The sequence below is a fragment of the Trichoderma camerunense genome, assembly GCF_050948025.1.
Source record: "Trichoderma camerunense strain CBS 138272 chromosome Unknown V8C40scaffold_5, whole genome shotgun sequence".
NCBI classification, from domain to species: domain Eukaryota; kingdom Fungi; phylum Ascomycota; class Sordariomycetes; order Hypocreales; family Hypocreaceae; genus Trichoderma; species Trichoderma camerunense.
In genome coordinates this window covers 1024490-1051280 of record NW_028145365.1, presented here as the reverse complement: position 1 = coordinate 1051280, position 26791 = coordinate 1024490, and the positions used below count along the sequence as shown (strand labels likewise).

Sequence of the window (26791 nt, the reverse complement as noted above, 5' to 3'; positions counted from 1 at the left end):
CATTTAACACGAAAAATAGAATAGTCTTCAGACACACCACCGACCGGGAAAGAAGGCATAGAATCTTCTGATTTGCTGCATGGCATCTGTTTGTAATTTGGTGGCTGGCGTCTAAAATCTCTACAATACCCAATATCCTGGAAGACGTCGAGATGTGGGCTTTAAGAGGTGGCTGGAGCTTCTTCTCCCATCAGCTCGCGCCACAGGAGGTGGCAAGGATCCACCCATGTTCTCCCGCGCGTGGGGTGGATCTTCCTTGGCGTTGGCATCCCCTTTGTGGCGAGTGTCAGCGGTTATTTTTACCAGCAACAGCGACTGCTGGCCATTCAAACGAGGGACAATGGCGCTGATCTCAAAGTGAGGGCAAGGCCAATCTCCACGGCCTCTTGCATGCTTCATTTTGCGCTTTAGAAATTGTGGGGGTGTTTTGGTTTTTGACAGATGAGATGAAGCAGGAGATGCTGTACGGCTGTACGGAGTACATAGGGCAGAGAGACGGAAATCAGGGGATTGCGGATAGCGGCTAGACTTAGTGAAATGACGGGCACTGGCAGAACGCCACAAAAAGAAAAAAAGAACATGAAAAACAACAAGAAGGAAAAACACATACAAAATTTCCCGAAAGAAACATGACTGACGTCTGCACAGTAACCTCACGTTAGTTTGCTGCATGACGCCAAATGTTACACACGGCCAGTTGAAAGTGACCGCTCGATGTGATGCATTGACGAGCCCACTCGCACACAAAGTCGCAAAGGTGGTCAGGGCGGGTCGAACGACCCCTGACGCTACAGCCTGGGTACCGTGCCGTGGCACCACTTCAGGTTTGGGAGATACCTGGAGCTGCACACGGATGGCGGCACAAGGTCGAGTACCCTGTTACCTTTGTGCTTGGAGGTGCCGTGTACTCGAGCGGACAATTAGCATCCAATGATACGAATGGGTTGACCTGATGCTACCCCATATGCATTGCACACACCAGAAATCGAAACTCGATGATGAGCCCGTCGCTGCATCGAGCCGGTGCAATTTCTCGCCCACGCCAATTGAGCTGCCAACTTCATCGACGGCGCTTCCGGGGCTCAGGACTAGCACGGTATCTAGTCGTCTACTACACTTTAGCAATCTGGGCACGACTCCATCCATCCACGCTGCCCGGACTGTGGACTGTACCGTCTGCTCGCTCACCTACAGCACGCCGCTTCTTCCCCACAGCCTAGGCCTGTCCCCGGGGGATCTTTCTGCCCTTGGCCTTGGGGATTTTTCGTCGTTTCTTTTTTCTCTCTCTCTCCCTCTCCAATCTTGATTTTACGGACCCGGCAAGGCGACCCCCGGCCTTCAGACAAGCAACTCCTTTAACCCCTCGATGAAACGAGCCTTTGCCGTACGAGTACTCCGCTCACCGAACATCCGCTAACCAAGGCTGCTCTTTCTCACACCGGCGCAGGCTCGGGGTATCCAGGGCCGCTTTTACGTTGGTGCTGTACTTGCTCGTACAGTACTATCCGATCTACCTGTTCCCTGATCATCGTATCTAGTACAGTAGATACAGGGTACTGGGTACGAGGTGCTGAGCACAGACTGCTCCAGGAATCGAGTCGAACCACTTTGCGCTACCCGTATCTCTGCCGTCTTCACGGCGGAAAGGAGGAAGGCGGTATCTGAAGTCTCCCCCCGGGACAATAGGGACAAGGCTTTGGAGCAAAGCAACTCGCCTCACCACGAGCCCTCACTATCCACCTACTGCAGAGCAGGCTCAACACCAAAACTTCTTCTCGACGACCAGCCAGGCGGGCCCTGATGGCAATGGACGCCGGCGAAAAGCACGGCCACGAGCCGTCTACTCCCACCTTGGCTGCCGAAACAGTCCCGAAGCCCGTCGACGATGCCGAAACTGTGACACCAAAGACGACCCGTGATTCCATGGTTACCGTGAGGCTCTCTGAGCCGCCGGCGCTGTCGCTGGACACCAACAATTGTCTCGAAACCAAACAGCCCGACTCACCCACGCTGCCAACGGACAGTAACACGAACAGTAACACGAACAGTAACACGAACAGTGACAGTAAGCCAACCGACGAGGGTGGCCTCGATGCGACAACCGCCTCTCGAAACTCGACCGCTACTTTGGCTGCCCCGGCAGAACCTAACCGCAGCCTTCAGGACGAGCTTGGAGAATTTGACGATGTCGATAGCGATTGCTCGGATCCAGAGGAGGTTAACTGGGCGGAACTGGAAAAGACGGAAGATGAACAGACCAAAGACGAAGAGACTGATAATGTACGTGTACATACTTTGTCATGACACGCAGGCCATGTCGTCTTCCCCCCATTCAATGGGCCATCCCCGCTGACCTGTGATTGCAGTCCACCGCTTTGCTTCTGGCCCGTTTAGAGCAGGAAAATGCCAAGCTGGCGACAAATCCAAAGACCGTCAAGGTCCAGCTTGTTGAGAAGCTTCAGCCTAGTAGACCGCGCCCGCCGTCGATGGCTAAGCTCCGTAAGATGGTTCGCGACCCTACACCCGCCGCGTTACGATACTCGATGTTGCCCCCACCACCGATGACAGATCTTGAATTCTACGCAGCCCTCGTCAAGGACTACCAGCAAACCGCAGCGAGGTTGCCCACGCTGCTGTCCAACAAGATCCGCAAAGGAATCCCCCCACCGCTGCGAGGCGTTGTGTGGCAGAGCATGTCTGGTGCTCGCGACGCCAGCTTGGAGGAACAGTACGAGCGACTCAATGGCGAATCTAGCCCTTATGAGGGTCTCATAGGCAAGGATCTCGGCCGGAGTTTCCCTGGTGTTGAAATGTTTCGCGACCCGGATGGTGATGGACAGCGCATGCTTGGTCGGGTACTCAAGACGTTTAGTCTGTATGATACCAAGATTGGCTACTGCCAGGGCCTCGCCTTTCTCGTCGGGCCTCTGTTGATGCACATGCCCGACAAGCAGGCATTTTGCGTTCTGGTTCGGTAAGCGGCTTCCCTTGCCCTTGTTTTTTTAATTTCTCCGTCTCCCTGCCTTTTTGTCTCTCCATCCAAAGTCAAAGGTGGCACAGCTACCCTTGGACCAATGTGACACAAGTGATTGTACTAACCGGGGCATCTTCTGTTTTTAGTCTCATGGATCGCTATGATTTGAGGAGTTGCTTTCTGCCAGATCTTTCGGGACTCCATGTGCGAATATACCAGTTCCGAGAACTCCTGCGGGCTAATCTCCCTATGCTGTGGAGCCACCTGGAAGATCTGCAGGTGGAAACGGCATATGTTTCGCAGTGGTTCTTGAGTTTCTTCGCGACCACATGCCCCTTGCCGATGCTGTTCCGGATATACGACGTTATTTTCGCCGAGGGCGCTTCTGAGACACTAATGCGCGTCGCGCTATCACTGATGCGGAGGAATGAGACCAGGTTGCTGTCCTGCACCGAGCTAGAAGACGTGATGCAGCTCCTTTTATCCAGGGGTCTGTGGGACTGCTATCATTACAACGCCGACGAGTTTGTGCAAGATTTCGGAAGCCTCACAAGCACAGTCACCCGAGAGAAGCTCGCCCAGCTCGAGCAGGGATACCGCGAATCTCTAGTCGCGACCGCCAATACCGCTCGCACATCTGACATCGCAACAGCCGCAGCCCGATTCCTTGGTCGCATCTGGGCGTCGTCTGGTGCGTTTCCCAGAGGCTCAGGATTGGTTCCAGGATTGAGTGCGCCATCACGGCCGCTGAGCATGTTGCGTCGCAGTACCTCCAAACAGAGCCTTGCCTCGACTCTAAACTCAGTCGAGGCAAGCTCCATGAGCGTCACGAGTTCATCCTCGACGGATGCTACCACCGTGTCGCGAGATTCGTCAAACACAAATGAGGACGATTCTGGAAGCCGTGAATCGACCCCAGTAGGCCCCAAAGCCGCTCCTAGCACCAACAAGAACACAGAAGATAGGTATCTGCATAGCCAGATCGAAGACCTCCTCACAGCACTGAGCGAGTTGCAGCGGAATCATGCGCTGTTATCGAGCGAGCTGAAGCGTGAGCGAGAGGAGAGAGAAGAGGATCGCAAGGCTGTGCGATCCCTTCTGGATGGACTTAGGAAGAAAGCAAGCGGCGCGGATGAAACAGTAGCAAGCGAAGGCGAGGATGTAGCTGACAGCTCGACCGCCGAAGATGCGACTGAAAATGCCGAAGAAGGGGAGGAGGAAGAGGGGATGGAGAAGAAGTCTGATGATGACAGCTCAGCCAAGGCAAAGGATGCGCCATCCACCGAGGACCTTTCAGAGCTGCTCGATCGCGTGGAGAGCCGCTTTGGAAATGCAGATGATACCGACGACACTAAAAAGAAGGACAAGCCTCAGTCGCCCTCATCCGGTCAGAAGTCGGAATTGCAAGTCGAATTAGATCAAGCCAAAGACCAGCTAGCCAGCGCCATGTCACAGAATCAGGACTTTAGCCGACGGATCCACGATTTGGACCAGGAAATGTCGTCTCTCAAAGAACAGGTTCGGGAAAGCCATAGCCATGTCAGAGCTCTCCACCAAGACAAGCAGCGGCTGGAAAAGCAAATACAAGCTATGAGATCGAGGCCGATATCCGGGGATCCCCTTGGCGGCCGCGATTCGGGAGCGGAGTGGACTCCGAAGCCGCCCGCCGGCTTGAGGGAGTTTAAGCTTGGGCGTAGCAAGTCAATGGCTGCTCAGGGCGCTACGACTAACAGACGAAAGTCGTCATTGCTGCAGAGTAACGATCTTGTCCCGCCGCCGCCAGCGTCGATGCCAGCGACCCCAATGGTGTCAAATGATGACAGCAGGTCATCGACAAACGACCTCGACACGCTGCTCCTAGATCTTGTACAGGCTAAGACGGCGCAGGCCATTGCGAAGCAGGAGGCGGAGGAAGCGAAACAGAAGTTGGAGGCGCTGAAAAAGGCCTACGGATTACCAAACGATTCTCCTAACGCTCCTATTGTCCCGGGATCGGTCACTGTCAAAGTGGCGCCAGCCCCAGCTACGACAACATCTCCCGGCACCGGTGGCTTCTGGGGCTGGCGCAGGTGAGACATGGGAAGCGGAGTGGGAGAGGAAGAGAGAGGATAGGTCCGGATAAAGAGATGGGAGAATAGCATGCCACCGAGCAGGTTGGATTGGGAAATACCCATACGCGTTGTTGTCGCCACCTACTTGGGGCCTTTGATTACAATGCACGACTTGTGGAAATGAGCCCTTGACCTGCTGCTCATCAAGGTTGCATTTGCTTGGGAGGGCGCGCTACTCGTACGGGAAGGGTTTCACTCTTGGGAGGAATGGCCACGGTAGAACGGAGGGTGTTGTCTCTTGGACGGACAAGCCCGGTTTGTTTGTTTCTTTCTGTCTTTTTCATCTATGCATTAGGGTCAGCTCATATTGGAGCGAGGCGTGTTTTGCTCTTCTCTTCTTTTTCGTTCTTTTTTTTCTTCCAACTTAGCACGGAGTTTTTTGATGGCATGGGATGGGTCAGAGGATATTCATGTGAGCCGAAGCTTGCGAGGCAGTTTTGAGCAGACATAGCGGACGCAAATACCTAGCACAGGGGTTGAGATGCATCGTGAGCAACGGGGTGTCATTGCATTGCAGCACATGTGAAGTCGTCGTAGCTTGTACCTTGTCTTTCATTTGTCTCTCCGTCTTGGCTTCTGGTCTCTTCTTCTGCCTGCTTCTACGAATACGATGTACTGACTGCGGAAATGACTGACTTGTTGCTATTACCAGCGGTGAGTATGACCTTTGCATTTATCTCACTTGCATCACAGCTGCAGGCGAGGCCTTGGTATCACATCGCAACAAAACCTAATCAACGAATGACGGCAATGGATCACATGCTTCGTGGCGAGAGAGTTTGGAAGCTGTGCCTCGACGTGTCCATGATATTGGATAATTAAGCGCGCTGTGGTAGGTCGATGCTCGCCGGTTTCAATTTGCGACAGGGCTCTCGGAAGCTCTTTGGTTCGATGAACTGCAAGTCTCCGCTTTTCAAACCGAAAGCCTCGTCTTCCGTTGTTGGAGGGTGACACTTCGTGGCTTTTACCCCGAGTTGGTACTTCATCTATTTGGGCCAATGAGCTCCGTACATGTGTAAAGCAGTGCATAGAAGCGTTACTTACCTATGCAAGATATCGCGTCTCTCGCCCGCTCGGCTGTTTATGACAACAATGCATCTCGTCGTGATGCGTTGATAGCAAGTCATCGAGATCATAGATAACGGGGAATATTCCTGCTTGGGTTCAAAGGTCTTCCTGAACACGCCGAGCACGTTTCCTCTTCCCAGAACACGCAAAATCTGTGCCCGACAATCGTCTCGCCAAGTCCTCCTGCTCAGTTTTGCTGGGACACCGACGACAATAACAAGCAAACATGACATTAACTACCCCGGAAACACGCCGATTTCCATCGCTGTCCGAGTTCAATGGAACATCTCGTCCAGGCTTTCATAACGATGCAAGCGATTCGGCTTCAGTCTCCTCATCGGCTTCTGAGGCGAGCTCCATCTCAGGAGTATCACCGCCACAAAGACAGATGATGAGCCTGCGCCTATGTGAGGCGAGTGTAGAATATCAAGTCCTCAATGAGAACACGGTGCCTGGTGCCGCCAAGGAGCTGTTCTTTCTCATGGATGACATTGGACGTGGCCGTGACATTGTACCACATGCTTTGAAGTCGACCATTGAGGAAAAGCTCAAGGATCAACCAATGTCACTAAGAAGATGGGACTCTTCCTTTATGCCCCAAGGCCACGACGATGATTTACCTGGCCGGATCCCCTCTTTTGAAGAGGTCAAAATTATTCTATTAAGGGCCGTCGAGTGTGAAAAGTTTCAGGGTGAAGAACTTATGTGGAATGGTGGGGTTCTTCTACGCTTGCTTGGGGGCATATTCGAAGACCGTCTTGGTGAACAGTGCGATGACTTTAATGCCATACTTTGGTAAGCTTCCATACTTCTTATCAGCGTATAGATATAAGAAACCATGCTAAGTTTCGTCATCTGTTGCTCGTTACAGCACCACAGCCCGACCGGATCGAGAATTCGAACCGATGCCATCCACAGGCAGGATGATTGACGTCTGCATATACGCCTCGCTCGACCAGAATCAGGAACTCAGGGCGGCCATGGCTGAGTTCTGCATGACTGCGCCAACTGCAACTGTCAACCATACCGACTTCGAACCTCTCCAACTTCGCCCACTTGTACTTGGCATCGGAACCAGGAAGCCCGGGGTGGAATGGGACAGGGCTCAGGTGCAAACCGGCATCTGGCATGCTTCCCAGTGGGCTTTTCTTCGATGGGCCGTTCGTCAGAAGCTTCTAAAACGACGCGTAGCTCAAGGTGCCGATGAAGGGGAAGAAGAGTTCCAGGCAGAAGAGCGTGCAGTCTTGTCGAAACTTGGCTTTATCCCAGGCATCATTGTACAAGGTAATCGATGGCACCTCGTCATCTCCACGTATCATGAAGGGAAAACCACGCTCTGGGCGGAGTGGGTGTTTGGCACCACCAAGAGCTTGATGGATATTTACTCGGTCATTGCTGGTGTCCGTCGGCTGACTGCCTGGGCAAGGGATACCTATCTACCGTGGTTCAAGGAGAATGTTCTCATGTAGACGCTGAGATCTTTGAGAGTAGTCAACGGAAGTGAATCAGGCTTGAGCGAATCAGTAGAGCCGGAACTATAGATTCACAGCCTAGTACCTAGTAGCTAAATAGTTTCAAACAATCTTCCCCCTTTCTACCACACCAACTTTGACGAACATGCCTCCACGGCCCGGCTGCACTTTGTATGGAACATCAAGTGTGTAGCGAGTTCCGACGATGCAGAGTCATTTGAGGACGCTTCGTAGAGAAGTAGGCCTTGTCCGCTCGACTGTTTCAACTGTACTGCCTTGTGAGACGCACCCTCTAGGAAGCCCCAAGCTATGGTGCACGTAATGCATCAAATAACAAGCCGACCAGACTGGACAGACTTTGTCCAAGAATGAGTCCCGTGGCACAGCAAACCAAGGTGAAGTTCTTTATGCCAAATCGACTGCGTCCAACAACTAGAACTACGCCTCCGAGCACCCGAGGAAGAGTGATGGCCGGTACAACATACATGCCTGTGTGCAAATTGGGTGGTCAATAAACTCCATTGGCGAATAGAAGAGGAAGAGGGCTCGTGACCTACCAATGGCCATCGCTACGCCGGACGGAATGAGGTTCCGCCACCACTGTTTATCAGCAATGATCCTCAGCGTGCCAAAAGCCGCGCCGAGCAAGAAGGCCGCTGATGCAAAACTCATGGCCATGGAAGGCAGTCCTTGCTGGCGAATCAAGCGAGAGGCCACAATATATAGATGTGCATCCGGAACACCAAACGCTTCGCCCGGTACTACCTTGGCAGAAGTGTACATTTTGTAGAGAACAACGGCCATGAGCACTCCAATATATGACCCAGCCATCTCAGCGTATAGCACTGCTTTCGGAGGCGTTCTGGTCATGTACGCAGTCTTGAAGCCACCCATTTGCTGTGCAGCCTGTGCGGCGCCTGATTCGATGGCGCCGCCAAGGAGGAGATTTGCTGAAGTGTATTTCTGGCTATAGGGGGGAACTACGAGCGTAATGGCGAGCTGTGCCAATCTCCCTGCGCGACCAGGCCGCCCGTTCTTAGCAGTCCGATTTTGAGGAGGAGAGGAAAAGGAAGACGAGTTAGTAACGTACCAATAGCGAGTGCGGCGCCATAATCGGTTTCTCCAAAGGAACGCATGGACATGTAACTGGCGAGTGGAACAAGCAGCATAGCGAATATCGTAGCTAGGGTGCTTACCAGGTCCCTGAAGGCTACTAACAGAGAAGCCAGATAGAGGACTAGAAGAAGCCCGCCTGTGCGGATCACGAGGGCAATGCTGACGAGCGACGCGAATGGCCAATTGTCATCCTCCGCGGAATCGGCATTGGGCTCGTTCTCGTCATGGGATGAGTTTGTGCCGTCGTTTAGTAGCCCAACACGCTCAACTGGCTCGGGAGATGGGCGGCAGTTTCGTCGACGATGCCGTGCTCCCGGTTCATGCCATGCTCGAAGAAACAGAGGCTTTAGGGTGATCCAGCCAAGTCCGACGAGGGTGTCCCCAAGAAGTAGCCCCATGCCGACCCAAAGGATCCAACCGCGTGAGCCGCTGTCCCAGTCACCCACAGGTCCTGGAGCCCACCCGTGATGCTTGGCAGCTGGAGATAGGATGCCCCAGCCTATAACGGCTCCGAGGAGAATGGACGCATTCACACGGGGTCCGACGACGATACCATAGCCAATATAAGCTGGGGACAAGTCAAATGCCCAAAGCCAGTCTCTGGAAGCAGCGAGACCGAATATAGGCAGTTGCCTTAGTATTGGTAACAAGTAGGAAACAAGGCTCTATATCGACGTTGGTTGGCACAATAGTATCATCTCCCCTGGGGAGGCCACAAGAGCTCGGATGGCTTACGAATAATGTAGATCCAGCGAGCGAGTAGACCAACACACGGATGCCAGGCCCGCTCATCTCCGGGGCAAAGCGTTCATTCAAGTCGGCCGAAGCCAAGCCGGGCCCGGCAGTCGAGGGTTCGTCGTTGGTTCCGGCCTCTCTGAACTCGGGATCCGGACTGGCTTCACGCGACCGTGGCGGCTGAGAACCACCCGCGCCTGTCGGATGTGCTCGGGCGGTCATGTCCCCCCTCCGGAACAAGACACCGATCAAAGTGCCGGTAGCTGTGGCCGATGGGTAGCGGAGCTGCTCGCGCAGGATAAAAAGGTTCCTGAAAGGGGCGCCAGCGACAAGGCCCAGCCCACAGATGGCCACGGCCCAGAGAAGCAGGCCGCCTAGACTGAAGCTCACCGGCCCGTTCTCTGCCGGTGTGGCGAGGAATTCCAACGCGGGGATAAAGGATGTGCAGCCGGATGTGAAGGGCGCGAGCCCTATAGCGCTGGCAATGACTTCAATGACGGTTGCTTCCATCGGGGACAGAGGCTCGCGGAGACGATGGCGGAGGCTCTGGAATATCGCAAACCCAAGCAGCGCACTCTGCATGGGCATCGAGTTCACTATACCGGCCTGCAAGCCAAAGTACATGTTTGTGAGGCACACCGCAGAGCCGAGGAGGACTGCACAAGCTATTGCTCTCGGTGTCATGGCCTCCTTGACTGTACCAAGAGTAAGAGTACATGTCCTGCCCCGCGGAGCTGCTACCAGGCCATCGTCCACTGTCAAACGGGCGGCCATGGCTGGCATGATGCGTCTTTTGTGTGCTGGATGGGGAGGGCTATGGGCAAGCTGTGCGAACTGCTGGGGATTCGGCGACGGTTGAAAGAAATCATGCCCGAGGGCCAAGTCCGTGCAAGTTGGACCAAAAGCCCGTCTGTCGGTGGGTGTGATACAGCCCCCTCCCCCCCGTGGTCAGCCAGCCACCCAAAGTATTTATTTGCCTGCACCTACATACTATGTATGTACAGGTACCTACATGGCCATATCTTTATACCACTGGCTGCGCCCCCACGCTGCTTTCAATTATTCTTCTTCAGGCGACAAAGGGGTTGCCATGTAACTGATTGACAGTGGATGGTTTATATGCTGCCTCCCAGAGCGCCCATCTTTGTGTTTGCGGGTTGCTCTTGGGCAGGATCCTAAAGTCCGGCATCTGCCGACGACCTGTATGGTTCCGTACCCTCTCAGCATATTTGACCCTTCCCTAGGAGCACCTAGTAGTTACTACAAAGACCATGAATTGCGGAACTGTATCGTGTTAGCCCGTTACGAATGTCCTCATCAGTGAGACGTAGGCGAAAAAAAAAAAAAAAAAAAAAGATATAGATGGCTTGTTTTATTCAACAAAGAATGGCTATCCGCAAGGCCATGTTTGGGGGGAAGCCAGCTTTCAAAACCTTGGCCGTGGCATCGCAGCCTGAACTTCTGTTGGGTATTGTAATGGAGGCCCTGGTTTTACAATGCATCCAATACAATAATGCGCGTCTCAATGCTCTCGCGCTGCAACCCCTTCCCATCCCAATTCGGGTTCCAAAACGCCGCATGGAATGTGAGTGCTGAAATAGCCGTCAGTCTGAGAGAGATGGACACCAGCGGTGCGCATTTTGAGGGGAATTTACATGTAAAATCCGCTGCCAGAGAATCCCAGCTCTGGAAAATGCAGACCTCGTCGCACGTTTGGCCCGAGATCCAGTTCCATTCATGCCTCGTGGATGGCTTGAGAAACGTGCCTTCGCTACCGATGCTGCCGTCGACTCGATCGTAAGGGATGCAATCTTCATCTAAAACGGTGCTTCGTCTGCAAAAGGCAAGCGGGCAGTCGTTGACCTGCGGCACCAACGGCCGCCAACAGCTATTACGTGGGACATTGTCTTAGTCTCTGCAGCATTGTTTTTTTCTTCTTCTGGTGGAACATACTTGATCACTCTTGCACGCCGCTTCCTCCCATCGACCTCTTCACGCTCCGTCTCCGAAAGATAGGCTCTCAACGTCAGCCAGCCGCCATCTAGAGACAAGTCTAACAGGTCGTCAGCAAGAAGACCGAGGGGGGCGAAGGGACCTAAACGTGTCCGTACCCGCATGTGCCTTGTACGCTGGGTGAGTGTAAGAGTGTCTTTTGGGATCCTCGTCTTCGAAGCCGTCAATGACATCTTGGCGGCTTGCCTTGCGGAACTATGATGGGAAAGTGGTGAATATACATCATGCTTGTTCAAGAGTGAGCCGGACCACTGGTTTTATCATACCCGCCAATCAATGCAATACGCCTTCTCGGCGCCAGTGATATCCTTGACAATGTTTGTGACATCTGCCAGGTACTCGATAAGGTGAGCCGGAGGGTCGGACTGACCGACAGCATGAGCCACGCCGTGGAATCGTAGCGGATTCTCAACAATGATGAAGCCGTGATCGTCCAAGCGCAGCTCGGAAATCCTGGGGCGCATATCATGGATGGGCGTTGGCTGGTCCGACGCGAAGACGCAGTTTGTGATGGGAAAGGAGCCGTCGTCGGGGAGCAATGACATGTAAGGCTTTTCCTTGTGGAAAAGCTCTGGGTCGTCTTGTATAAACGAAATGTTTGCCAGCACATCCCTAGACATTATGCCTTTATCGGGCCCTGCGACCGCTCTCTGGGGCTGAGAGGTTGACATGATCTATACGGAGTAATGGTGGTATGTAGGACGCAAGACCCCGCAAATGGCAAAAGAAGTGTGACTACGATAACCAATATATGTATTACCTACCCTATAAAAAAGCATGGCACATGGAGAGTAGCAGTGGCAAACCTTCAATGGTAGTGGGCGGTATCAGAGTATATAGGCCCGTTATAGGACTGACCAGCCATTCGGCAAGTCACACATGTAGGTATATACACACATATCTTGGCCTGAACCGCTGCTGCCATGACGAGAGCTTGAAGCTCCTAGTCCCCATAACATTCCCGGCAACAAGATCGCCACCAAACCGCCAAGACGAAAGTGTCCCTGTCACTCACTCGACTGTAACAAAGCCTCCGCTGTCAACAAATCTCTACTCTACATTTCTATACATGGCCCGATTTTCTCAACACAGCTTCGGTACCTTGCAGCCTGGTTATGGTGTTTTGAGTGACTGTCTTGCTAGCTCGACCTGTGCGGCGCCAATCGCTGTCTGGACAAAGCCTATGGCTAGGCTGAGAACTCCCAAGATGATGACGGCCCAGAAGGTGTACCATCTCAGCATGTCCCTTTTGTCTTTCCACAGAGACGATATTCTGTTGGGCTGGATACTGTTGATGAAGCGATCGATTTTGACGAGCCGAGCCGAGAAGATGGGGAAGTCGGACGAGCTGTAGAAGGTCTCTCGGATCTGCAAGGGATCTCTCTGGAAGCGCTCGAGGAACAGCCCCTGCCGCCTCCAGAGACAGAGCGCATCAAGTTTTGGATCGAAACAGCTACCCAGGGCAGAGGCTCGGAGGCCTCCGAGGTATGTCGCGCGGGCTTTACGGTCAAACCGGATGAGCAGCTGGTACGAGAGTCGAATCTCATGCATCAGGGCCATGGTCGTGAAGCGCACGGGCTTCTCGTCCTCGGCGTACCAGTTTTCCAGCAGTCTCCGTTACAGTCAGTAAAGTTACCCCCCATGGGTCGCTGAGCTTGGAATGATGATGAAAAATTTATGAATTAGAAGGCTTACTGGTTCAATAGAGATGACTCTGTCATGAAAAGATAACAGAGGCTCGGGTAGCGAAAGAGCTTGAGGATGGGAGTGGCTTCCCCCGTGTTTTCGTCGAGGCGTGCGGGGTCAAAGTCGAGGTGACTGGCAAATGAGCTGGTCCATTCGATTTTGATTCCGCCTACCGTTTGGAGAGTCGAAATGTTCATGCTTGCGATGCGGAACATGTAAAAATCGGTGCCAGACGTGCCAGGCATCGCGCCGGCCTCGAGGCCGGGTTGTCTCTCAGATGGTCTCCGCGTGGGCAGAATATCTCCAAACTCGCGGATCACCTCGAGAACAGAGTGGTAGGCGAGATCCGAAGCAACATGCGACGTCTGGTACCCGGTTGCATGCTCCGTATCAGCAATAAGGGTGCCGTCTGTCAGCTTTGGGATGAACAGGTTCGTGATCCACCCAAGAGCCATGAATATCAGCACCTCACGACGAGATCTGCCGATGGAATCATCGCAGCCGCCGTCGCCGGAATCATCAGAGTTCTTGAATACGAGATTATCAGGGTCGAGAAGATGACCATCGATGGAGGATGCCGACACGTTGGTGTCTCGCTTGAGAAACTCGACGATGGCTATCAACAGTCGCGCAACGCGCACGTGGCCGTCTTCACCTGGGTGAAACGATGGGTGTAAGTAGGTTAGGTATTGTTCGAGGACTTGTGACTGATCTAGTGCGTTAGAAATCAGCTTCTCAAGGACGGCGGCTGAGTCTGCTTCGTGATCAACCACACGGCCGGCAATAGCTCTCGTTAAGTCCAGCCAAACAGAATTGGCTTTTGGCGTGACCACTTGTAGTAAGGACGATTCGACTGAGGCACGCCCAACGCCAGCCTCAACCCGCTCATCCCAGCTATTATTCTCTGGTGGTGGATTTGGTTCGATATAGTCCATGGTCTATACTGGTTTCGCCAATCTAGGGCTGTAGGATGGAGGTAATGGAGCATGTGAAGGCCGCAAAGGCCCTGGAAGCTTATCTCGGAAGAGAAGATATTGACGGTGTCTGGCATCTGCTAAATGACAACCACATATATAGCACGAACTAAGTAATTAGAGCTAGGCGTGCGACGACCTATATTGAAATCGTCTCTAAGAAGGCACACAACTACCCCTTTTCTATTTGCGCCGCCACAGCGGCAAGTGTGTGATACGGAAGTAAAATAAAGTGAAATCTTAGACTACAACCCTGCCACCAAGAACCGCCTTTGGAATATTGCAATTTCCTCTACTGCGAAAACCCATCATCTAAAACAGACATCGGTCAAGTGTTGCTGCAGCCGCTTGATGTATCAGAGAGCTAGAGAGCTTACTACGAACAGATTGGGCTGGGAATATAAAATAAACAACACTCTTTTCTTTACAGTCTCTCTTCCTTGCACCGCTTCAACACCCCAACAGCCATGTCCATGAGGCAGACAAAGGATCTTTTGTTCTATAGCCCCCAAAAACAAGCCAGCTGAACAAGCCCAGCTGAACACGCCAAGAGAAACGTGGCACACTCGATATGGACAAGAGGTCTGGGGCCCGAAAAAAAACAGACCAATGTAAGGAAAGTGCTGCTTTGATAACCAAAAAGGCTGCACCGCAAAAGTTTGGGGGGGGGGGGGGGGAGGGGTGTGTGAAGAGGAAAAGATTTATAGGAAATAAAGATAAAACCCTACTGCTAGGTGTAGAAAAATGAACAGGGATTCAAAGTATATCCAATCACATTCGAACCATTCAAGTCGGCCAAGGAACAGGGCTACAATAGCGCTTGACACAGGCACCGACTTGGGTACCTGAGGAGTACTAGCTTCGGGAACTTTATTAGGTACCTTGGCTTTCTTTCCCGGTGGTGGCTTGCGGCTAGACCCAGTCGAGGCATTAACAAACAACTGGAATCAATCCCGTCTTCTACACATACTAGGATAACCACGCCGTTGTAGTATAGCTTTGCGGCAACCCCCAGCTTCCACCTCGGATGGTTTTCATGACATCGTCACGCTCTTCGTCCCTGGCCTCCAGTTTGCTCAAGTTGGCAGCCTGGGGTTTGCTGGCAAGCCTGGCATTCATGACTTTGTTCAGTCCTCTCCGCGACTTCGTGCGCCGCCACTCCCCCGCGATAAGCTTCGCCTTTGGCTCGCATAAGAGCAACATGGTGCCCAACCTCCTCACGGCCGACGCCAAAACTCTCCAGCACATGTTGACTGCTGGTTCCATCACCAGCGCCGGCCTCGTCGATGCCTGTCTCGCCCAGATCCAGAAGCATGACGGCTACCTGCACGCCATGATCCAGACTACGCCCCTGCATATCCTCCAAGAGGTCGCCAAGGGCCTGGACGATGAGAGAGCCGCCGGCAAGGTCCGCAGTCCGCTGCACGGAATCCCCGTCCTCGTCAAGGTACGTGTCGCATGGATTGTGGCATTGAGGCATCGCGGTTTCTCAACGAGGCTGCCTACTAGGATAACATCGCGACACACCCAAACACCGGTCTTCGAACAACGGCGGGCAGTCTCTCTCTTTGGAGTTCCAAGCCCAAGCATAACGCCAAGCTCGTCGAGTTGGTATGGTAGTCTCTACATCTTTCGTGCTTCGCCCCGGATTGCTGACTGACGGGCGATCAATATAAGCTCATTGCATCGGGCGCCATTATTCTGGGCAAGGCTAATCTTAGCGTATGTACCCATATTCTCCCGTCCGTCCCGCATCGATCTGGTGGAGTAGCTAACCCATATTGTATTGCAGGAGTTTTCTAATTCTCGGTAGGGATCCCGAGGGTTTTCCTCCACCTGACCACGTCTAATGAATGGTTTGTAACAGTGGTTCCATGATGCCGAGCGGCTGGTCTGCCATTGGTGGCCAAGTGCAGTCTGCCTATGTCCGTGGCGGCCTGGATCCCGACGATTCCAAGGACGGACACTCGGTGAGCCATCAACTCCTGTTCCCGACGCGACGCAGGGAATGTTCCTAACCCGCCTCAAGAACCCTTCGGGCTCGTCATCCGGCTCCGCTGTGGGCGTGTCCGCTGGCTACGCCCCCATCTCCGTCGGCACCGAGACTGATGGATCGCTGCTCTGCCCAGCAGGAAGAGCTGCCCTGTACACCATCAAGCCCACCATTGGTCTCGTTCCCCAGCACGGCATAGTGCCCATGTCAACCAACTTTGACTCGGCTGGGCCAATGACCAAGACTTCCCATGACCTTGCGGTGCTGCTTGATGTTCTCGCCTCTAGGTCTCCATCTGAGTCATACACAAAAAACCTAACCGGCTCATGGTCCGGTATATCGGTCGCAGCTCTCGACTATTCCAAGTGGAGATACCCGGACAGCTTCATAAAGCCGGCAGACGGCGCCGAAGCCCAGATAGTATACAACACCCTCCCCCATCACCAAAATTCCTCGTCACCACGACTAACTTGGAGATAGTTGAAGGAGAGTCGTGAGGCGTACGATTTGATCAGGACAAAAGTAGATAAATTCGTCGACGACGTCGACCTTGTCACAGTCGATGCATTTGAGTTGGAAGGCAAGAATACGCTGGAGATCATCACCAGTATGTTACTAGCCAGCACTTTTTGGCGCCCGTAACTCGCCTGACGTGATTCTCCATAGTGGCCGATATGAAAAGAGATCTCACAGCCTACCTTCAGGACCTTGGCGAGAGCGAAATGCGTACCATTACTGATATTATCGAGTTCAACAAAGAACACGCAGATGAGGAGTTGCCCCTGCGTATGCAAATGATTCGCACCCAGGGAGTCGCACTACTCGCCCGCTGACGAGAGTACCTAGATCATCCGAGACAGGACACCTTTATCAAATGTGAGAACCAAAACGTTTCTGCGACGGAGTATGACCGCCTGTTCGCCCACATGCGCAAGGTGGCGAGAGATTCGGGCGTGGACCGCGTCTTCCAAACCCACGGAGTCAACGTCATCATTGGCCCGGCCGATGGTTTCATTTCAACCATGGCCTCGAGCGGTGGTGAGTGTCATACAACCAATCCTGGGCAAAGGGTGCGCAATTGACTAACTTGACCATCATGATACCGGTTTTAGGCTACCCTGTTGCCGCGATGCCGCTGTCGTATCTCGACTTTAACGGCCGTCCCTTTGGGCTTGCCGCCTTGGCCGGAAGGCACCAAGAGGCTCTCCTCGTCCAGCTCATGAGTGCCTGGGAGGCTACATTCCCAGCTCGAAAGCCGCCGCAAGCGCTGCCATAAACTGCAAGGGAATGTCCGGTTAAGCCCGGACCGCAAGATGATCAAGTACACATAGACCTAAAATAAAAACACCTATTACACTGAATTGTGATGTGCCAACTTCTTCATGTGCGTATTCTTGGCGTGTGTGTCCAAAATCTCCCCAGTCCCTGTTTTTCTGACATTCCTTGGGGGGGAACTGCTCAGCGAAACTTGATGCAAATGAGGTAATCCCACTTTTGCTTCTCGTCATCCGACCTAGAATACTCTCCCGTCGCCATCAGCTGCTGGTAGATGGTGTCGGCTTGGCGGCTCGATGCATTGGCCTTTTCAGAGTCCCCGGCCATGGCATACGCCTGAGAAAGTTTATGGAGCACACGGGCCGTCTCCCCAGCGTCACTCTTCTCCCTCTCGTTTACGAGGGTTATGATGCGGGCCTGTTCAAGGTATTCGCTGGATTCACCCAAGGGTTAGCCTGATGGACCTGTTTGGGAAGAACCCCGATACTCATGTGTGGCTCCCTCGTCATCTCAGCACGTACATTGCCATGTCATGTCTTCCTTGACAAAGTCGTATGTTGCCCATGTAGTACAGCGAGGACGCGACCCACGCCGTCATGGCGCCTGACAGCTTGGCAATATCGCGAGAACGCACGGCGTGGTCAAATGCTTCCTCGTAATGGTGCGCTTGCATCGCAAAGTCGGCGTACATGCGGTATGATCTAGTCTTGATCAGTTGATACAGCCAACGTGGGGGAGAAGGGTTTTTACATGGTCAGATATCTCGAGTCCTCACCAAACTCGGCCCTCGCACACTCGCTAGCCTTGTCAACACATTCACGGGCCTCCTCTAGCCTCCCCAGGGCGCGGTAGGCGAATCCGAGGTTGAAATAGCGGAGGTGGATGACCGCCTTTTTGATCTCGGGTGGCTTGGAAAGGTCGATTTCCAGGCTTCGTCGAAGCATCTCGAGTGCTTTTTCCGTGTCCTGACCACACGCAACCATGTTCAGCGCCGAGTTACTTAGCGCGTTGGCAATCTCGGAATCCATAGGGTCGAGGCAGCCTTCACGAATCTCGAGCACGAGATTGTTATATTTCAGGCCCGACTTGTCCTGTCCTCTCTCGCAGTGCATTGAGCCCATGTTGACGCACAAGTTGGAGTAGGGGATGGACGTTTTGTCCCGGCAGTGATGGATCCCGTAGGCAAGAACCTGTTGGCAAGAGGTGTAGCGACCGACTTCAGAAAGGTACCTAGGTTCGAGGTTAACACCGTATTTTCTGCTACCCAGTCGAGACTGAACGTTTTGAAGAGGAGGGTGAACGCTTGCCTTGCAGCGTCGGAGATGAGGTACACAAAGTCCTCCAAGTAGTCCAGTTGGCCGTCATATTCAAGCTCGCGATGCCGTTCCGCGAGCGCTATGACGTGTTCAACTAGTAGCTCGCAATCTTTCCATTGATTGAAGAGAGTTGAGCCCTTCTCCTGTCGTGGAAAAGCCGCTCTCACGAGGTCAACGGCCTCGTACCACCGCTCGATGCGCGCCTCTCGGGAGAGGTAATTGCGAAACTCGACTTGGATCAGCCGATGTGTCGAAATCAGAGTCCCAGTTTCATCAATATTGACAAGAGAGAGCTGTCGGAGTCCCAGCAAGACATCGTCCACCCTAAATGGTCAGTCAGCATTCCAGGCATACGGACGAGGCGTCGCTTTGCCGCCCGGCAGAAGGCGACATACTCGTCTTGGTCCATTGTTTCGCGAATAAAGGTGCTCGACGGAAGCCTGTTTGGCCCACACATGGAGAGAATTCCCAAGGCGGTGGCCTCGTCGGGCTGCAGCATCTCAAAAGGAACGGCCCATAGGCTTTCTATATCGTCATCGCGCTTGTAATACTGATTGAAGATCTTGCGACGCGGCTTCTTGTGCATCACACGAGGTTTCTCCTTGTAACTTCGGACAAAGTCGGGCAGCTTCTTCTTTTTCGCCGCGATGCTTCGAGCCATGACGTTGATGGCAAGAGCATGCCCCCCCAAGAGGTCCGACAGCTCCATGGAGGCTGCTCTCTCTTCGTCAGTCGGGTCACTGAGGTCGAGATGCTGGAGCAAGAGACTGCTCCCCTCTGCATCAGCGAATGCAGGTACTTCGATTGTTGTGAGGGCGGAGGAGGCGGCCGTAAGCTCGCTGCGGCATGTCAAAAGGATGGAGCCACACCCGTGAGTGGGAGTATTGCTATTGAGCATGGTGGGATCATCGACATTGTCGAAGATGACGAGCCAGGGCGTTTCTAAGTTGGACGAGGGCGAAGCCCCAGGGGTCAGTATAGTGTATCATTTGATGAAGGAACAGATGTTTGTTCGAAGGCGGTTTGAGGGTTACCATACTTGTCTCCTGTAGCCAACTCAGAACGACAAGTCGATTTTGCTCAAAGTCTCTGCTGCCAGCTGCTCCCGGCAGCTTGAGCAAGTGAGCCATATCATTGAAGGCCTTCATATACTCAGTCTCGTCTGATACATCGACCCAAAAGATGACCTCTAACCCGGCGTCTCGCTGCCGATATGCATACTCTGACGCGATATGCGTCTTTCCAATTCCTGCGGTTGCCCACAGGGCAACCGAGGGGACGCTACCCTTGTCGCGCTGCTTGGAAAGAGACTCGCAGATCTCGACTATGATATCCTCTCTGCCGTAGAACTTGGGGTTTCGCGGGAGATGGAGGTGATGACAGGAAAGATTGGGCTTCTCCTCTTCGATAGGCAGGATTGGTACCTCGGCGTTTTGATTCAGGTATCGCAGCATCTCAGTTCGCGGTGATGATTGCTTCTCTTGGGTCAAGACCTGCGCTTGTACCCTCTCCTTGATTGTTTGGATACGATGCGCAATGCAACTCGAAGTCTTGTCGAATTTTGCCCTGCAGTTTGCAATGTGCTTGCTTTGATCCTCTATAATGGGTCTAAGCCCGGTTCTTGAAAGCGGTTGCGACGGTAGCAAAGGTCAGGCACATGTACTTACTATACTCGTGAAATTGCGCTCCCCTCACCAACTTGAGTATCTTGATGGTTGCGACGGCAAACTTTAACAGCTCCTCATGGGTCTCAAAGAGGGCTAGACTGAGTGTCTTGTCTTCTAAGATGCAGGTCTTGTACTCATCAAATATCTGAAGACTGTTGCCAATCTCTATCCACATGTCTGCAATGGCCTCAAGGATTTCCTCTGATCGTTCGGCCAACTTTGATTACTGGTCAGTTTCACCGCTGCTTGCGAGCTCGCCCGAGGGCCACGTGGTTACCTGAAGCGTGAGGGTAATCAGACCCCAGATGCAAACCGATTCGACCACATCAAGAGCAGTGGCCGCAAGCACTCCCACAATGAAGGTTTGCACCTGAGAAAGGTGCGGCTTGAGATTCCTCAGCGTCCGCGGTACACTTGAGTGCTTTGTCTTGTTGATCATCTCGTCTATAGCCTTGACCAACTCCTCGGGCGACTTCAAGTTGACAATGAATTGGTAATCTTCTTTCGACAGCTCCCGTTCACAATGCTTGAGGGCATCTTCCCATCGCTGTTTCCTGCACCGTCGTCAGCGAGTGACGGCTCCCTGCGCGCCATGTATCTGCCTAGTGTTCAATGCCATACTTATCAGACTCCTCAAAGTATGAAGCGTCGCTGTCTGGAGTCAAAATGTAGGAAGACTGCGATTGCTGGCTTGTAGTCCTGCCCGTCGCGGTGCGAACTGGTAACTCCATCATTCCGGCCAATAGGTATTCTCCCCCGAACCGCACACTTTTGGTTTTCCAAAACTACGTCCTGGCTAGTAGTAGCAAAAGTGTTGAAGGAGCCAGGCCAAGGGGTCTATGATTCCTGAAGGCTCAATACAGCGACTCGAGGCCGAGGAGTCGGAGCACCTCAGCTTTAAGCGCCCCATGCGTGCAATACGGCTGCCTCTTTGACGATGGGCTCATTCGCCAGCCGTGAAGCCAGCCACCCTCTATTTCTATTGGTGAGGCCCTTTCCAATACAACATGGATACTTTCGTCCACCCGGCTGAAGAGTATTTCGGATGTACCTGGTCGTAAAGCCGGTACAAGTCCCCCAATGGTCCTATCCTGAATACTCCCATGGGTTGCACAGCATGGTCTGACCACCAAGGTCCAACCAATTGTTGTGCATTCTAGGCAAACACCCCCCTTGTCCTGCATTGCTTTTCATTTCGTCTCGTGATGCACCACCTGCAGTGTTATCACGTACGAGTAGATGGTACTCCGTACATTCATGAACAATGTAGCATGGATGATGACGGAGCAGCGCGAGGCGTGTGCATATAAGATATAAGAGTGCGGGCCTACTGTATATGCATGCATGTAAGTGAGTGTGCGGATGCAATGAATTGCCCAAATTCCACGGGTTTCTACGGCATGGCTTGTATGGCCGCTCGCAACTCCCGTATCAATAACTAGATGCTCAAATAGAATGGGCCGACTTCACAGCGACCGTCATGTCTTTTACGTAAATCAAACTGCATACTATCCCTGTACCACAGCTGTGTATACCGATGGGGAGTTTTCGGTTCGGCCTGGCCAATGTGGTGCACTACCTAGTAAATGCTGATGCTGAGACTACAATACATGTCTTGATGTAACCCGTGTTAATTAGTTAAACTCCTCGCCTGGCAGCCAGCCATGTGTTTGGTGCAAATAGAGCCTCCGTCTCTTCACTTGCAGATGGGCCGTGGAGGCATTGCTTGTCTGGGGCCTAATAATGCGAGTCGCCGGCATAACCTAGTTCGCCCTCTCACACCAACCGATACCGATACCTCCAGAGCAGCCTCAGGGTCTGGATATCATGGTTAGCTCTACACTGTACCCTGGTGAGGGTCAATCCGTGTATGCGACGATAGGTCATATCCGGCAGAGCGAGTCGTATCGTACTGAGAAGCCCTTTGAAATACTCGTCGATACGGAGCCCGGCCAGCCAGTGACCAATGTAGAGTTCGGCGCCGTTGAGGACGTCTTGACCCGGGATGCTCGCCATCACGGGCTGGGCTGCTTTTCTCTCAACAGCCACGGCTTCCGGTTCCTGGAGTACGACTGCGGCGACGACCTTGAAGCTGCGGCCCTTGTAGGTCCAAATAGAGATTTGGCATTGCAGGCCTACTTGAAAAGGCTCCAGACGCTTGTGACACGAGAACTAGATGCCAAGACTGTGATTCTCTACGACTGGAGAGTACATTGCCCACGCGTGTTGAGGTTTCCCGGTGCTGGGGCTAATCCAACTCGACAGATGCGAAGCTCCAAGCCTGGCGTGGCAGTTCAGCGATCGCCTGATAGATTCCAGACCTTGCGGCCGGCGCGATGGGTTCATGCAGGTACGCCATCTTGGCCAGGACCTCCAATCTACCTGTATCCAGTGGTTCTGACCATTTCTCTGGTTGAAACAGATGAGTCCGGCCTCTGTGGGCGCAACCTCGTCCGCGAGCATCTGACCGAGAAAGAACAAAAACTCTTCGATGAGGGGATTGGGCGATTTCGGATCATCAAGTAAGTAGCACTGTTCGTCGCATACGCTGCAAGGCTCATCGTTTTATGTAGTATTTGGAGACCTCTGGTGCCGGTCGTGCTCGAGAAGCCGCTCGGGCTGTGTAACTGGGCCTCCGTCCAGTCTGAGGACTGGGAGACCTGCGACCAGGTCTTGAGCGATCGCGTCGATGAGGCCATGTATCTGAAGCATGAAGAGAGGCATGAATGGTGGTGGCTCCCTCAGCAACGGTCAACTGAATTGACATTATTTGTGGTCTGGGACTCGGCAAAGTTCAGAGAGGGACTGCAAGGTGCGTCAACGGTGACAGACTCTCGCTCGCTACATGTATATCGCGCTACAATACTGATCATTGGGGAACAGCCAGTACGCCACATGCGGCCATCAGCCTCAACAGCAGCAATTTGTCCTCGGAGAAGGAGTACAGGGTTAGCATCGAGGTTCGCTCGATCGTTTGGACAGCCGAGTGAACGATGGGTACGCGTTACGTTAGTCTTGTGCCAATGGCGGTATGGGCACATTGGTTGAATAGTGTAGCATTATTAAGAGTCTCCAGCACAATAAAAAGTTTTTAACCTATGGTCTCCTATCCTAAACTGGCTATCCAGCTCGAGAGAATGTGTGTTGTTTCATACAAAAGGGAGAAAACAAAATGAAGGCTGATCGATCACCGTCAAAGGCATGATCCCAGCGCACATGTACCGAGCCAGTAAGTAGAACCCCTAGTAGACCGGGCCTGTCGGAATCAACCACCAAGGTTCTTACCATCAACCCGGCCCTCGATCATGCGAATGGTCTCATCCTGTCCAAAGATCGCGACCTTGCTCTGTGTGGGGACCGGCACGAATGCCTTCCAAGGCTGGGCCCTGGAATCATTGCGCGTGTCAGGCAGCACGTCTGACTTTTCCGGGGCCTTGACGTGTTTAACATGTTAGCACCCAGAAGGTAATGTCATGGATAGGGGAAGAGAACCTGGATCTTATTCTCGTCCTTGACTTGAGACTCCATCGTGGTGATGTCTTTAGACTTTGCTTGACAGTATGGCTGAGTTTCGTTGGTGTAGGAGTGAATTCTTCTCATGCAATGGGGGTCTTGAGTAACAAAATGGAGACCAACGACCGTCGGTAAAGGGGGCATCGCCTCATATGCGTTTTTGCTCGTCCTTGCTTCCCCGCCCCCACGGGAACCCCTCAGCAATATAATAGATATGGGCTAGGAGTGCAGTCCAACCAGCTTGAGGAACCAACGAATATCTTAGTAATTGCCATCTTCCCGAGTGTTGCAAGATAATGAATCTGGCCGTGATTTGCTCGACCAGTCGTGGTGGGTAACACACACAAGTGCAGCGTGGGTGTCGTGAGTTGGCAAAACCTAGGCATTCATGCGAGGTCATCCTATGTATAAACTACGTTCCGCCTCATTCTAGGCTATAAGATTGTCGATTGGTTATTCTAATATGCAGAGATAAGCCGGTTTCTCCGCCATCATATTACCCAATCCATGTAGGCCTTACCACGTACGCTTCATGCCATCCACTCCTGTCATCGTGACCACTATGATCTGGTTGTGTGGTTGATTGCTTGGAGACTTGAACTCCAAATTACAGCTTGCTAGGCAATCATGTCTCTAGAGAAAATCCGATTCCTCCTCAAAGAGCATCAAGTCAATGTTGAGTATGTGAAACCACTGCCAAAGTACACGGCTGAGAAGCCATATATACTCGGTCTTGATATAGCCCTGTCGGATGAGTCGATCCGCACCAACCTTGAGTTTGAGCAGAAGCAGCTCAACGTGAGCGATGCTCGCAGTGTTCGAGATGAGTTGTCGGTCGAGGCTCAGGGATTCGAGCTCCTGACAATCCCGTCAGAGATTATGGCTCTTCATTTCAACGACATCGATTCTAGAAACGAGACCAAGGGTGTTCAGTCCCTGTTATCTCAAAGATTCAAGACTGACAAAGTCTATCTATACGATCACGCAGTAAGACACAGCTCTTCCCCCCCCCCTGGCTTACCTCCTCTCACATTTTCAAGTATAGAAAAGAGGAGAGCAAAGCCAAAGAAGCAGAATACTCCTTCTCGAATCGCCCAGGCCATGCAATCATTGTTCGAAATCCACACGCTGGTTAGCAACCGCCATTCTCCACGAGCCTAGAGGCCTTTGAGCGCTGACTGACATCAAGATCAAACACTGGCAAGCGGGCGCAACCGCGTTACAGCTCACTTGACTCCAGAAGAGCAGAAGCACTATCTATCTGACAACTGGCGAATTAGGATTATCAAGTAAGCGCTCTCTTGACGGCAACACTTGGGACAAGAAGCTAAGCCAGATTCGACCCAGCTTTTGGAAACCAATTATACGTAGAGTCCAAAGCGCCCCGTTACTTTTATGCGATCCATTCTCCATCCCTCCTGGCGGCATTATCGCATGTGATGTCGTCTCTGGAACCTATGTTGGGGAATCTTTGTTCCTATTTTACTCTGAGGGTCACAGATGGTTTTGGTTCAAGGACCAAGACGTGGACGAGGCTCTTCTATTCGTAAGTTATGACAGCCACCCAGTCGATGGCCCCCAAAGTATGGCACCTCTCTCTTTCACCATGGCTTGATACAAGGTCAAATCCTAAGACTCAATCCTAGCTTGCTTCCACACATCAGGTGACCTCGTCGACAATGCAGGGCTAAAAGATGGGTGCCCACGGGAAAGTCTCGAGGTTAGGGCTTTGGTCATCACACCACGGAACAGTTAATGCTCAATCAGGTGGGAGATCCAGCAACCTGTATTCCTGTGCCACATCGTCTACTATGGTACTAGTAGAGCGGATCCATGTTTAACACCTCACTCGTTCCATAGGAGGTCGAGCGAGAAAACAGAACCCCTAAACACACAAGGGCCATGGCTGACATTTTCGATTTATTCACATGCTCTATTCATCTTATCGCACACCAATCTCTGAGAAAGGATTTCCATCACCTCTTCTTCTTGTGGGCTAGTAAACGGTAGTCGTTCTCATTACTTCCAATAGAAGGGAGAGAAGTATGTACACTGTATCTCATTATAATCCCAAAACATTTTGCCATGTGCACCTACGTATTTTATAACATCACGTTACTTCACAAATGTTCCCTCAGCCAGGTTAAGCCGACACAGCGTAGCCCAACTACCCATGAAGAATTAGTTGAACAAGATAAAACACTTTAAGCAGAGGAACGTACATGAGAGTACAAATTACGGTATATAAGGGATAGGGGACATGTACTTTTCTCTTATTGTGGTTAAACTAAAAGAGGCTCTGCTCAATAGGTTGCATTTATGAATACTTAGTAGATTCCTCCTCGCTTGGCGAATCTGGATATTTAGGTTCTACGCTGCCACAAGGCATGATTATGATTGCATCGGAAAGGATGCTGTGATTCATGAGGAAATATCTCTGTCGAACCATTTCCGGAAAACATATATCTCCTTCAAGTAAGCCAAGTATTCCTCTGGAGAGACATCTTTACCTACCTTATTCCCCTATAATGAGGTTATGTTAGGCGCTTAGGTTTACGCAAAGGCTTCGTGGCTTAAAAGGAACTATCAAAAGAAGAGGTTTCCCTCCTTGTCAAACATGTTCAGAGATACAAGCAGTTCATTCTTGGATATCTAGCTGCAGGGCCGTGGCTAATCCATTGCCTCTTCTCTCCTTTGACTTGACTACTCTTCTCTTTGTGCTCCAGCTCTCTGACATGTCGGTAGAAACAGAGGAGCAAGCATGGGTAATAGGAGTCTATACCATGAGCAAGGGGCTACAGGTCCTTTGTAGGCGTCTTTGCCCAACTTTTCCTGGTACTTGGATCGGTATTCAGCATGGGAATCAGTAAAAATAGCC

General features: G+C 52.3%; 10 protein-coding genes across 10 annotated transcripts; 6 read left to right on the top strand and 4 right to left on the bottom strand.

Annotated features, from left to right (window-relative positions):
• Positions 1-1553: 1553 nt before the first annotated feature.
• Positions 1554-5170, top strand: V8C40DRAFT_175251 (rab-GTPase-TBC domain-containing protein). Its single transcript, XM_083211660.1, has 3 exons — positions 1554-2280; positions 2367-2974; positions 3121-5170. The coding sequence occupies exons 1-3, from the start codon at positions 1801-1803 to the stop codon at positions 5045-5047; spliced, it is 3015 nt and encodes a 1004-aa protein (XP_083075583.1). The 5' UTR covers positions 1554-1800; the 3' UTR covers positions 5048-5170.
• Positions 5171-5710: 540 nt separating this feature from the next.
• Positions 5711-6005, top strand: V8C40DRAFT_239101 (uncharacterized protein; the record flags this gene model as incomplete). Its single annotated transcript, XM_083214581.1, has 1 exon — positions 5711-6005. A coding segment is annotated over one exon (193 nt), but the record flags the coding sequence as incomplete, so codon positions are not given.
• Positions 6006-6809: 804 nt separating this feature from the next.
• Positions 6810-7701, top strand: V8C40DRAFT_239097 (uncharacterized protein). Its single transcript, XM_083214580.1, has 2 exons — positions 6810-6948; positions 7025-7701. Exons 1-2 carry the CDS (start codon positions 6857-6859, stop codon positions 7620-7622), a joined length of 690 nt encoding a protein of 229 aa, XP_083075581.1. The 5' UTR covers positions 6810-6856; the 3' UTR covers positions 7623-7701.
• V8C40DRAFT_239095 (OPT oligopeptide transporter domain-containing protein) lies at positions 7541-10776 on the bottom strand. The gene is made up of 4 exons (XM_083214579.1): positions 9477-10776; positions 8716-9406; positions 8183-8638; positions 7541-8114 (listed from the first exon to the last, which is right to left on the bottom strand). Exons 1-4 carry the CDS (start codon positions 10257-10259, stop codon positions 7933-7935), a joined length of 2112 nt encoding a protein of 703 aa, XP_083075580.1. The 5' UTR covers positions 10260-10776; the 3' UTR covers positions 7541-7932.
• A 46-nt stretch (positions 10777-10822) lies between these two features.
• V8C40DRAFT_239091 (uncharacterized protein) lies at positions 10823-12192 on the bottom strand. Its single transcript, XM_083214578.1, has 5 exons — positions 11756-12192; positions 11588-11684; positions 11430-11529; positions 11132-11364; positions 10823-11068 (listed from the first exon to the last, which is right to left on the bottom strand). Exons 1-5 carry the CDS (start codon positions 12158-12160, stop codon positions 10968-10970), a joined length of 936 nt encoding a protein of 311 aa, XP_083075579.1. The 5' UTR covers positions 12161-12192; the 3' UTR covers positions 10823-10967.
• A 62-nt stretch (positions 12193-12254) lies between these two features.
• Positions 12255-14811, bottom strand: V8C40DRAFT_239087 (uncharacterized protein). The gene is made up of 2 exons (XM_083214577.1): positions 13185-14811; positions 12255-13101 (listed from the first exon to the last, which is right to left on the bottom strand). Exons 1-2 carry the CDS (start codon positions 14108-14110, stop codon positions 12603-12605), a joined length of 1425 nt encoding a protein of 474 aa, XP_083075578.1. The 5' UTR covers positions 14111-14811; the 3' UTR covers positions 12255-12602.
• Positions 14812-15958: 1147 nt separating this feature from the next.
• On the top strand, positions 15959-17503 carry V8C40DRAFT_239082 (amidase signature domain-containing protein). Its single transcript, XM_083214576.1, has 5 exons — positions 15959-16562; positions 16623-16749; positions 16809-16928; positions 16989-17180; positions 17255-17503. The coding sequence occupies exons 1-5, from the start codon at positions 16158-16160 to the stop codon at positions 17416-17418; spliced, it is 1008 nt and encodes a 335-aa protein (XP_083075577.1). The 5' UTR covers positions 15959-16157; the 3' UTR covers positions 17419-17503.
• Positions 17504-17600: 97 nt separating this feature from the next.
• V8C40DRAFT_263826 (uncharacterized protein) lies at positions 17601-21134 on the bottom strand (the record flags this gene model as incomplete). Its single annotated transcript, XM_083219501.1, has 9 exons — positions 17601-17850; positions 17990-18118; positions 18168-18607; positions 18682-19057; positions 19129-19675; positions 19773-20330; positions 20401-20617; positions 20678-20954; positions 21022-21134. 9 exons carry the CDS (start codon positions 21132-21134, stop codon positions 17601-17603), a joined length of 2907 nt encoding a protein of 968 aa, XP_083075576.1.
• Positions 21135-22064: 930 nt separating this feature from the next.
• Positions 22065-23455, top strand: V8C40DRAFT_175061 (uncharacterized protein). Its single transcript, XM_083211658.1, has 5 exons — positions 22065-22608; positions 22666-22750; positions 22823-22922; positions 22974-23212; positions 23284-23455. Exons 1-5 carry the CDS (start codon positions 22228-22230, stop codon positions 23388-23390), a joined length of 912 nt encoding a protein of 303 aa, XP_083075575.1. The 5' UTR covers positions 22065-22227; the 3' UTR covers positions 23391-23455.
• Positions 23456-24540: 1085 nt separating this feature from the next.
• On the top strand, positions 24541-25604 carry V8C40DRAFT_263823 (uncharacterized protein; the record flags this gene model as incomplete). Its single annotated transcript, XM_083219500.1, has 5 exons — positions 24541-24900; positions 24954-25044; positions 25103-25202; positions 25285-25459; positions 25560-25604. 5 exons carry the CDS (start codon positions 24541-24543, stop codon positions 25602-25604), a joined length of 771 nt encoding a protein of 256 aa, XP_083075574.1.
• Between the last annotated feature and the right edge of the window lie 1187 nt (positions 25605-26791).